Consider the following 11,921-nt stretch of genomic DNA (forward strand, 5'->3'; position numbering starts at 1 on the left):
CTCTTTGGGTAGACCTACGCCTTCTTTAATCAAAGCTTATAACATGCAGGAAGCTGCCTAGCCCTTCAAAAAGCAGTCAAACCCAACCAAGTGTTCACCAAGTGTGGATTTTTAGCATTTTTTCCATGCGGAAACACAGTATTTGGGGTTCTGTACATATGCTCCGTCACTCTCACTATCTGCTACCACACACCTCAACTTCTGAGATGGAGTCTGGTTTAAGTTACATTTTGCGGAGGGCCAAAGCTTACAAAGATGTAAAGAGTCTGTACAGGTTTTGTAAACAATTAGTTGTCTAAAGAGGAAAGAGATCTCACTGCTACCTCCCGTAAGGGAAAGCTGACAAACACAACCTTTGTTGTGCTTCAGAAAATCCACTATGGAGATACATTAGAAATCAGCTTTGCTGCTCCTGCAATAACTCATTAAACTGTAGCTTGATCATATAAACTTAGCTAAAGTTAATAAATACCTGCCTCTGACAGTGGATATTTGCATAAAGTACAGAAATACATGAAATCAGCAGTGAGGTACATGGGGACCTTAACTAGATTTTAAGAAAGGGGGGAGGTTCAAGTCTTCCCCCTTTGACAGGCAGAGAGGGGGGTACATGTTACAAAGAGATAAGGAGAAAGCTGGGTGGTTTTTTCTCCATCTATTGACTGCACACGAGTGCCCAACTGCGAGATATTCCCCCGCAGGCAGCTTACATGAGTGTACTTCTAAGAGACTGAACAGAATGCTTCACAACATGCAAAGTTATCTCACACACACAGACACACACACACACGCAACATGCAAAGTTATCTCATCCATTGCTGTGCGTCATTTCACATTATATTGGAGGATTTCACAAGAGCTGCTAGGATATTTGGGGCAGTGGGGGCCAATTTATTTATCTATTTTTGCCATGAGAGCAGAAGAGAAATTAGAGAATCAGAAGAACATGGCTGAACTACTCCTGTCCCAGTTTTGGCTCTCGTCCCTCTCCTTGGCCGTTACAAACCGAGAGTCCTCCCAGATAGGACTTTCATGACTTAGCTGAAAGTTCGCAGACATCTCCATAAACATCTTTTATAAACCAGATAACAGCTACTACTCAACTCGTAGATAAACTGACATCTTTTTGAAGGAGCCACGAGCACTGCAGCAAAGCACAAGAACCATTCAGATGTATCTGAAGGCTGAGGCGCTCCCCAAGGCTTCTGCTACAACTGCTCAATTCGGTTTCTTTTCCACTCTGGTTAAAAAAAGCCCTTGTAAGGAGATAATTGCAGTTAGCTTCTGAAGCTTTAGCTTTGTCCAAACTGTAGACCCCAAATTAATTTGATTTGTCCCCAGGAAGCCAATGCGATTTGGTCGTCTTTCTTGCAGTCTCTTGTTATTTTGCTTTGGAATAACTTTTTCCCTTGGGGATCACAGAAGGTCGTCTTTCTTTTTTGTTCTTGTCAGCTTCAGCTCTTTCTTGATTTCTGTAAGTCCCAACAGTTCATTACATACTAGCATGTTGCAAAACCGTAACATGGCACTAGAGGATCTTCCATTCAAAGTTCTTAGAGTTTTGGACAGAGCAAAGGTGCTCCAAACAAAGGAGACAGCAGACAGGGAGATTCAGGCTAGGATGCTTTTACCAGTCAAGTATTTGCTGACTACAGTGCAAACTCCACATTGGGGATAGACAATTTGGACTCTCAGTCATTATTTTATTAGCAAACTCTAGAGGCAGCATGAAAGTACAGCCGAACCTAGTCAGACCTGTCTGCCTAACAGCAGTCATTAGTATTTCATGGCTCCAGCTGAGCCCTCAGATGTGGAAGCAAGTGGAGAATGCACATAGTTCAGTGTGTGTTGTTGATTTATTCAGCCCACTAAGTTAAACACCAATCCTACCTCCTCTGTGCTGGCTTCATCACTTTTTTGGCTAGGTCTTCGAGAGGACGTGTCCTTGGTTCTTAACAGAACAATTGCAGATCCGGACAGGAACGCAGAAGGGCAAGCGTGCCTTTGTTCTGCTGGCTAATTTCTCTGGAGAAGTCTTCCCAGTGATGGAAGGCTGTAAAAAGAAAAGATATCAAGATTTCCCAATACACATTGTCATAGGTTGGAGGAAAAGAGCTCAACTATACGAGGAACAATGCTGCGATCACACAAAATAAACCAGCGATTATACAAAGCGGCTGGGACCCTCGGGCACTGTAACTGGAGAGCTGCAGACTGCTATTCAGTCTGACTGGAGGGGGCGCGCCGTTCTGAACTGGTGACCAGGAGCATGGATCTGCCAGCACAAACTCACCCAAGGTTAGGATCATCATGCAGCAGCCTCCAGAAAGGTGGGTACCAGACTGCACAGCTCACGAGCAGTCTGCCACGTCAGCCTGCTGCACGGATGGCCTGGGCAGCCAACCCAGCCTGACTGACTGATCACGTGCAGCAGAGTTCATCTGAACATACCCAGCCACCACTAGCACAGACTCCTGAAGTGTTTCTGCTGTGAGCAAACTGCCAGGTGAACAGTCTTCAAATCACACCCAGACAAGTTTACAGGCTGGGGGTGAAGGGCCAAGGGGGTAGGAAGGTGGAAATAATGCCTGCAAGAACCTGACAATAGGAGTGCCTTCCCAAAAAAGAGAACTTCATGTTGTTTTCCCAGGCTGCCGATGCAACTGAAGTCATCAGACAGTCTCTGAAAGGGAACAAAAGTTCTCAAATAAGAAGTATAATTTACAAGCATATGGGCTAAGAGCTATCACTACACCAGAAGCCAGGTGTAATGACAGTTTTACTTAAACAGCGAGAGGAGAGGAGGCCTCTTGTTCTTGGCTCTGCAGCAGACTCCTTTGCAACCAACATCACTGTGCTCTCCCCATCCTTTTTACCACCTGGGAAGTAACTATTGCATAAGGATGCTGAGAAACTCAGTACAAAGTGTTTCAGGGTTTTCCAACATACAGTTTATCAGACTGGAAGCCCCTGCTTGACATTCCTGCCATGACGTCAGCTCCAGCCACAGGTGGGGAGGAAGGGTAGGGGAAGGAAGACTGCGTCGCCTGCATGTAAGCAAATGAGAAGTTAGACCTGAATAGCCACAAAGAATGAGACAATGAAGCAGAACAAAGCACCTGCCACCTCAAGCAACAGCACAGGGCTGCCTTAGCCAAAAAAAAAAAAAAAAACAAAACAAAAAAAACCCCACCAAACACATGATGCTACATACAGCTGAGACAAGTGCAGAAACAGAAAAACTGAACAAGCATCAAAAAGTTATCACTGGATTAATTTTCAGAAATTACTCTTCTAAAATACATGCAAGGTATTTATCACAAAACCAGCTGAACTCCATTGTATTTCAACAATAGGTTTATTTTAAGAAACATAACATGACATTAAGTAAAAATGCAAAATTGTGCAATTATGGCAAAATGTTTAAAAATCCACACATTTGCCCTCATAGGACTACAGTACTTCTTACTAACATACCTGAGCACTGAATGTTGGATGCCATTTCTAAACAGCCTTACGAACAGGGAGCTCTTCGATTTCTTGTAGAACATACACACACTGCATGTTTGGTGCACCAAAACTGCTTTTAGTTATGCTAAATTTTTACTGATGGAATCAAGTGGAAATTACAAAATGTTTCTTTCTAAAGTAACTAATAATTTTGGAAAAGAGATTTACACTCACGTTAGTCCTTACAATGCTAGAAATTCATTTAATAAAGGGAAGTAAATGAATGCAGAAAAAATACCAAGTGGGGAAAATGTACAGATTACTGTTTAAATATTATCAGTACCTTTGGTGCAATTATTTCTTTTTTTGTGCTGTGCAAGTTTACTTAAGCCTGACTAAAGCAAAACTTTACCAGGAATCTGACTTCCAGCAAAACGTAGAAGCATTTAAGAATTGGCAAAATGTCACAGCTACGTTACTTGTCTCAACAAACTCCTCATGCACAAGATTTAGTATATTCTACTCCCACGGCAAGTTCCAGGATTTAGCTTTTAAACACATTACAGACTTGGATCACACCCTCAGCTTGAATGGTTAAACAGAATGGAGATCTTCGTACTTTAGTGCAGATAAACAAAATTAACAAACCTACTGCAGAATTAACCACAGCATATTGTACTTCTATACATCACATGACCAGTCAATTGCTAACTCAATTCTATTTCATAGTTTCAAGTAATATATTGAAATTTGTTCTACTAAATAAATATAGAAGATTGTCAAAAAGCAGCAAGAAGTCTTGTAAATATTCAACCAAGCTAAAAAAAAAAACAAAACAAAAACAAAAAACAAGAAAAAAAGTTACACAACACTTTGCAAAAAAAATGGTTTTACACACAAATGCAACACTGTTAGGGAGGGTGCTTCAGAAAGCTTGCAGCTAGAGGCCTACAACAGCGCCAAAGAGAGCTAGCCAAAGACTAAGGATAATTTAAAAAATGAAATTAGTTGTACTTTTAAAAAAAAAACTCTTATTCTTGGCTATGGATATATAAAAAACAGTATCCAGAAGAAAACTAAACAAAGAAACAACACACCTCAACACTGTTGGAAAATGCAGTCTTAGCAAGAATTGTCAACTTCAGAAAAAAATCAGGCGCTCGCATTTGAAAGGAGCGGTTTGGTGAATCTCTGGAAGATGAGGTATGTAATGCAAAGAGGCATTTTTTTTTCTTTTCATTTCACAGTTTTTTGTTTGTTTTTGCCTTTTAAACTTTTTGTGCAAGAATTAAGAAGTAGAACCAGGCGAGTATTTTCGTGTATTAGAAAGATTCCATTTGGGAACAGTAAGACCACATAGTAAACAAACATTATCCAAATCCTCAGCCATGCCAGGGGGATAAACAACGAGCTAAATATTTGGCTTACTGAAATATCAGCTGTTAAGCCAGATAATGGTAAGCACTTACAGCCAGTGATGGCCACTGCCATTTCAAGTTAACTGGTTTACTTAGGTGAATTAGAGAAAATAGGGAAGAGTAAGATAACATACTTGCAGCTCTGCAAAAATTAGAGCTGTAACAAATTAAACCTGGCAAGTCACAGCTGATTGAGTTTTAGGATTCGTCTTTTCCCTTTTAAATCCAGTTTTCACTACTGAAGTAGAGGCTGAACTCTGAACTCATTTAGTTCTTAAAAATAAGCTGAGTGTTAAATACATAGAGAAAAGTGTTGCAATATATTGGGTCCCTATTCTAAATGTACATCTAAGATTCTTTAAGCCATGGACACTTACTGTCAATTTTGCTTTAATACACTGGATAGCGAAGACAGCTCAGTAGTGCAAATTTTCACATTATATATCAGAATGAAATAGAAGGTATTTCAGGGCTTGATTGCAGGGGGAAAAGAAAAACAACTTGTAAAGTTAAGCCACACTTTTCCAAATTACTGGAGCACATGCCAACTCTGCACACAGCACTGTACTTTAGTGGAGACAGAATGAACACTCCACACAAAAAGAAAAAAAAGTAAAATCAATATTAAGGCCATATCCTGTCACCATTCTGTGCAAGAATACCACTGCAGTAAAAATGTTATGTTAAAAAAAGACAATATGATGACAGGACAGGGCCTGAAGACAGACACACACTCCATGAAAAACAACAGGCTGTCTTAAACAGTAGCAAAAGGCTAGCCCATTTCAGACAAACAAATATTAAAAACGTACTAGCACCATCAACTTTTGGGTTAAAGCCCTTTATGGGATGAAAAAAAAGGTTTTAAGCAGTGTTAAAAAAAGTTTTTACAGCACTACATCATGTGGCAGAACACAGGTGTTGGGATTCCCCCCCCGCCCCATCATTAAACTTGATTTTAACAAAAATCCACAGGCAGGAAGTGGTACAGTGCCTCCATTTGGGGCAAGGGTACTCCATGTTCCAATTCTGACTTGAGTTTTTCCTCCCAAATTGTAGTGCACAAACAACATCACAAACATCTTAGCAGACTTCAAAAACAGTATAAAAAAAATCATTATGAATCAGGATCTACCATTCCTCTATGTACTTTCAATCTAAAACTAAAAAAAAAACAAAAAAAAAACCAAAAAAACCAAACCAAAACACCAAAACAACCCAAACCACCAACTTAGTGATATTGCCTCAAATTTTACCCGTATTTAAAAAAAAGAGAAAAAAGAGAAAAGTCACTTCAAAACATCTTGGACATCCTTAGCTATTAATGCTAGATTTTCTTTCACTGTAGTGCATAGTTATCCTGGCTCTTCCACTTAATTTGCTCTTACCACAAAAACACCCCTCTAGTATGACATGATTAAGTGTTTACCAGAAAAAAAATGCTGATAATTGCACTTTTTAACCTCCTTCTCATTTCCCAGAAAAAAAATCAGTAAATATGAAACTGAACCAGTAATTCCCTCCCCAGACTGCAACCTTTAAAGAGCACCCATCCCCATATACAAAAAAACTGTCTGTTTCAGCTTACAATAAATACTGACAGAATTTCTTTGTTTTCTTTTAAGACATGTTTTCTCTAGCATCAGATTACCACTGAAATCACTAAGGCCTGTTACTGAAAAAAAAAAAAAATTTAAATAACTTTCTGAAGACACTGCGGATACAATTTAGCAACAACACATTCAAAATGCCGGCCTAAATCCCAGAGCCTATCTGGAGTCTCATATACTTTTTGCCATTGGTCAGTAACCTCATCATACTGGTAGAGTGAATTCTTCCTGCTGGTTCTGAAAACATGTTCTTCAACAGTGACTTGAGTAGCTCTGACAAACAGATGGAGTTTATTTTTGAGGAGTACGAGTTTTATGTATGGATTAATGGACTGATCACATGGAAAGTCTTTTTTTCGAGTCCACTTATTTTGTTCAATGTCATAGGCCTCTACGGTAAACATACGTTGATGGTCTCCACAGGTTCCAGCTATGTAGTAGATGGAATCATTGTACACAGTTGCCAAGCCTTGGATTCTAGGCACAGTCATGGGGGTCAAAAATCCCCAGTAATCCTTCTGAGGATCATAGCAGAGAAAAAATTCCCCTGAAAAGAGAGAGGAAAAATAAAACATAACTTAAGCATCATTTCCAGAACAGCAATTCCACAGCTACTAAGCTTTCAGGTATGTTCTTCCACAGAGAGAAATGGGCTACCAACTTTTAGAATCTTTGATCCCATAACAAAACACCTAACACCATCACCTGCTTTCTTCCAAGTGCGTTACAAAAATATTAATAGCATGAGTAAAAACTACTTTGAGTTTCTATTCCAGCTGAAGAGGAGGGAATTTGAAGCATATCAGAAATACAACGTTTTACGTATTTCCTAGCTATCCTTTACTACTTCTAAACAGTGCTTAATAACTTGGGACAAAACCTTTCAAGCTTCCAGTCTTGAAATGTCCGAAGTATTTGTTTCATTCTTTAACACCTTCACAACAGGTCATCTACAGACTGTGGAGTCTCAGAATTCAGTGCTTGAAAGTTGCCAAATCTGAGCAAATAATGGTGTCTTGTACTACACACAGATTTTAAAGCTACTTGTATCAGGTGGCTGGGTTACACATTTCAGTTGATCTGCTTAAAAGGATGCCAGGTGAATACTTGCATGAAGCTATTGATTCATCGTTAACTTTGCGGTAGGATTATGAAACACCTCTTCCATTGACTGCACAGAGTAGCATCTACAGACTGTACATAATGGAAGTTCAGGTGACTGAAAGCTCATGCTCTGCAAACTTGATGAGAATAACATGGATAAAGACCACCTTGTCTTTTGTAAAGCCCAGGAGAAGAAAGGCCCAACATGTACCAAATATTGGCATAATTCAAATCATATATGATTTCACATGTCTATTTTAAGAATTTTAACCAAGCTGCTGTGTAACCAAGCACCTCAAGTATAACAAAGAACACAGAAATAATACAGTAAAATGGGTGGAACACAGCTTAATCTCTTAAATCTTACAGATAACACATTTTTTGATTATTCATTTTTGTTCCACGGTGTAATCTCCTATGACTGACGCTTGCTTTCCGTTGGCATTTTAACACTCTCACCAATCCTTATTAACTACTTCAAACTTATGAGCTTTCTCTAGAAAAATTACGAAAATTAACTTTATTTTTTCAGTGCCACTCAATCAAGGTTTTATCTACCACACTCAAATAGAATAGCTGCCTATTTCCCATAACAGGAATCTTTATAATTTGCTGGTTAGCACAGTGAAGTAGCTTGCTTATTTATGCGAGCATTGAGTCATTGTTTAAACAACTGAAGCACAGAATTAGTGCAGCTAAAATTTGTAAACACTTTTATTCTTATTCTATAGGTTATAATATCTACTTTTTAGCAGTTCTAAAAACATTTAAAGGATGAACAACTACTCTACCAAGTTAAATATTCTTCAGCATTCCTTTCTAACCACCTAAAGCAGATGTCTGACCCAATAGAAGAGACAGATTCAGAGACATTGCTAATGCAATAGGATTATTTAAAGCCACAACCAACAAGAGTCAAACCTGATAGAGAAACAATGAAAGAAGAAAACTCTTTGCAAACCACATGGAAGCCCACCGACCTTACTGAGTGGCAGGAATACAAAGTCAAGAAACCAGGTTGACTTTTTCCAGTAAATAACAATGACCTTAACAGTATTCTCTACCCTGTCTCGTCCCTGTGGTCCAGCTTTGTATGGAAAGTGACCCAAAGAGGGAGCTGGTATGGATCTAAGACCCCAGCTTCGGCAGGTGTTTAAACAGAGGTGGCCCTTAGCAAAACATAACCAAGACGCCCCCTCCTCCTTCTTTCCACTGCTTGGGACTCTCACCAGAGCCTCACAGACCAGTCTCAGTGCTTTTAAGTGTAGACTGCTGTATGGCTCATATATAAAATATGTGTTTCTATGTATGCAAGATCTCCATAAATAAAATAAAGGGAAGAATAATTTAATTTGATCCATTCCCATAATGATCCTTTTTATTCATTTAGGAATCAATATCCAATACACCAATAAGTCTGATCATTTACCAAATGTAAAGGCAGTACTATAATTACTGACCAAAGAAACAGAGTTAACTACAAAGAGATAAATCATCATTCTTAGTTACCAGGATGACTTCAAAAAGCAGGGTAGGGCAGGAAAAGAAGGCCTACAGTGGTTAATTGACTTTTATGAGTCACCAAGAATAGAGACAACAGGAATTTTCACAGGTTTAGCTAAATAAAATGCAAAGTGCTTTTTCATAGGACAATATCTTTTCTTCAACATTAGTGCATTTCACCCAGATAAAAATGATTTAATAAAGAATTTTCACAGTAAAATTTAATACTAAGCTGTTGACTTAGAACTCCACCAAAACTGCCCTTTGTGCAATAACTCAATACTACAAGTTAGTGACACATTTCCCAGGGCACGAGAACCCAAGCAGAAACCTCACTCCTCCTCACCCACTGCTCTCCTTAGCATTCCTCCCACCCCGTTGTCCCAGGGTACTCTTTAAACGTCCAGGAAACTTGGGTTTTCTAAGGTGCTTAAGAGAGCGCAGACAGTCAGATTGAACAATCCCCACTTCCAAAAAAACCACCGTATAGTCAGTCAAACAACCTTACCCTGTAAAACATAGATGTTATCCTTATATTCCACAGCACTATGAAACTCCATTGCTACCGGCATCGGACAGACAGCTGTCCAACAGTTCTCTCGGCTGTCATAACACTCCACAGACTTGAGTGAGTTTCGCCCATCTCCTTCATAAACGCAACCACCTATTGCATACAGTTTACCACAGCAATGAACCAATTTGCAGCCTATTCTGGCTCGCAACAATGGAGCTTTCTGAATCCACCTATTGCCAGAGTGATCATACATCCAAAAATCACTCTCTGCTCTGTGGTCAATGGAGACCTCGCTGCTGCTTGGTCTGTAACCACCCGCAATATAAATATCATTATCAGGAGACACAAGAATTCCAACCTCCCTCAAGTCATTTGGTGGCTTGCATAGTTTAAACACTCTCCCTGTGACCGAATCTAAACAAGGCACTGTTTGCTTCTTTCCTGAGTGTTTGTGGGCAGCATCAAAGCATATGATCATTTCAGAAGCGGTCATTCCAAGCCGTTGTGTATAGCCATTGGCACTATGTTGTCCCTTTTGTACACAGCTTTTGGCCATAGCCTGTGCAAACATGGGAGGGATTTTCTCTAAAAACGTCTCTTCCAACAGAGGCATACGGATGCATTTGGCAAATATTTCTGGAAGGTGCACTTCTCTCTTATTTTGTTCATGCTCAAACCACCTTATAATGCTGTCATAAACATGTTCTTCTTTGTCTACATTTAAATCGTCACTGTCGAGTATGCTTATCAGTTGGTCTTTTCTCAACTGAAGAAATTCTTGCTCTTTGGTGACACTCAGAAACTTTTTACGAATGTAGTCCTGCGATTTGTCTTTGAGTTCCTGATGACCATAGTGATCAGCAAAGATAAACACCCCAATGGAGTTCTGTGGGTCCAAATGACTGATCATATATTTAGCACACTGGTCTTGTATGGAAGGGATCTGGAAGATACTAGCTGCAGTGAACAAAGCTTGAACGTTGGCCTCTGTCAGCATTACTCTGGAGGTATATGCATAGTTCAATACTAAATGCATTGACTCTGCTTCAACACCAACTATACGAACTTCTTTCTGGGTACTCTCTGTAAGGCCGCTAGTGAACATAGATCTACAAAAGAAAAATATTTAGCAGTTTATTTGTAATTACCTTCCCACTACAGGTGTAAGAAATGAAATTATATTGTACAGCTAATCCCAATGTGGTTGCCCTTAGAGCAGCACAAATACATTTATCACTGATTGGGTACCTAAATTTAAGATCAGTCCTAGACTTGCCAAAACAAAAGTGGCAAGCTGAAATTTCTTAATTATCTCACTAACCCCATATTAAAATTCACTTAGTTTACAACCAAAGCTCCTCACATATCCAAGTCTTTGCACTCAACTTTCAACATGTTATTTCATATGCATATTCTAGCATACTATAATACATAACTTTAAAAGGAAACAAGTAGTTTAACTATGCCGTTACTGTATCCAAGATACCCTCTCTAGTGGAGGCATTTTTGGGTTGGTTTTTTTTTTTTTTTTTTTTAATAAATCATGGGACATTTTCTCCACTGATACTCTTCTTTGTTAAACAGACACTGATAATTCATTGACATTAAGAGAACAATAATCTTTACTTACTAGATGCACTGCATTACTGATAGTTACATGGAATATTACTATAGGTGTGATTTTTTTTCTAATTTTCATTTAATGAAAACAAGTTATGATTCTGCTTTTGATCACCACTAGAACAATGGACTATTGTACCTGAAATAAGGACTGATTGCAGCAAGAACATTCCTATGACAGGAGAATGTTTTCCCATGATCCACTTCCACTACGATATCTGTCAGTTGTCCTTCATCATACATGGTTTTAAGCTGTTGAAGAATACTACAAGCATGGAAGGGGTCCATTCCACTGCTGACTGTGTTTGAAGAAGGAATTCCATTCAGTGTTTGTGAAAACTTACTTGGTTCTACAAAGCAAAATTGAAACTGTTTAACAAAAAGCAAGCAAATAAAACCACAACGCCCCAAAACCCCATACACACCAAAAAACACCACACATGAACAAGAATTAGCTCAAATGAGTATTCCATACTTCCTCACTGTCATCATCCATCAACAGCAAGTCTAAAATTTTCAAGGGTGAGTATAGATACGAAGATACCTCAATTTTTTTTCCTTTTCCCAAGGCGCATGTAAGTTAATGTTAACCTATACAACTATATCCATTAATACTAAGAAAAAAAAAATCATATAAATAGTTCATATTTATTACATATCCCTGGGGAGGAGGGAATACAAGTCAAGAATCACAATGCTTAC

At 38.9% G+C, this 11,921-nt stretch overlaps 2 protein-coding genes across 3 annotated transcripts in view; both read right to left on the bottom strand.

The window, feature by feature from the left end:
• LOC104134741 (monocarboxylate transporter 2) overlaps positions 1-5,936 on the bottom strand; it is a 52,859-nt gene extending 46,923 nt beyond the window's left edge. The window contains exons 1-3 of one of the 2 annotated variants that reach the window (XM_035903819.1): positions 3,478-5,936; positions 2,950-3,047; positions 1,891-2,053 (exon numbers count right to left, since the gene is read on the bottom strand). The gene's annotated coding sequence lies outside the window, so the exon portion shown is untranslated. Of the gene's footprint in view, positions 1-1,890; positions 2,054-2,598; positions 2,692-2,949; positions 3,048-3,477 lie in introns of those variants that run through there. The other variant, XM_035903820.1, reaches the window with a different exon arrangement.
• A 92-nt stretch (positions 5,937-6,028) lies between these two features.
• KBTBD8 (kelch repeat and BTB domain containing 8) lies at positions 6,029-11,619 on the bottom strand. The gene is made up of 3 exons (XM_009648360.2): positions 11,359-11,619; positions 9,594-10,708; positions 6,029-7,025 (listed from the first exon to the last, which is right to left on the bottom strand). The coding sequence occupies exons 1-3, from the start codon at positions 11,505-11,507 to the stop codon at positions 6,562-6,564; spliced, it is 1,728 nt and encodes a 575-aa protein (XP_009646655.1). The 5' UTR covers positions 11,508-11,619; the 3' UTR covers positions 6,029-6,561.
• Between the last annotated feature and the right edge of the window lie 302 nt (positions 11,620-11,921).

This window comes from Egretta garzetta, unplaced genomic scaffold, assembly GCF_000687185.1.
Source record: "Egretta garzetta isolate BGI_Z169 unplaced genomic scaffold, ASM68718v1 scaffold91, whole genome shotgun sequence".
NCBI classification, from domain to species: domain Eukaryota; kingdom Metazoa; phylum Chordata; class Aves; order Pelecaniformes; family Ardeidae; genus Egretta; species Egretta garzetta.

Coding starts and splice junctions, on each gene's coding strand:
- KBTBD8 (XM_009648360.2), bottom strand. CDS start 11,507: ATGGACCCCTTCCATGCTTGTAGTATTCTTCAACAGCTTAAAACCATG. Junction 10,709..11,358: donor GCAATCAGTCCTTATTTCAG/GTACAATAGTCC, acceptor TTTCTTTTGTAG/ATCTATGTTCACTAGCGGCC. Junction 7,026..9,593: donor TAACATCTATGTTTTACAGG/GTAAGGTTGTTT, acceptor CTCTCTTTTCAG/GGGAATTTTTTCTCTGCTAT.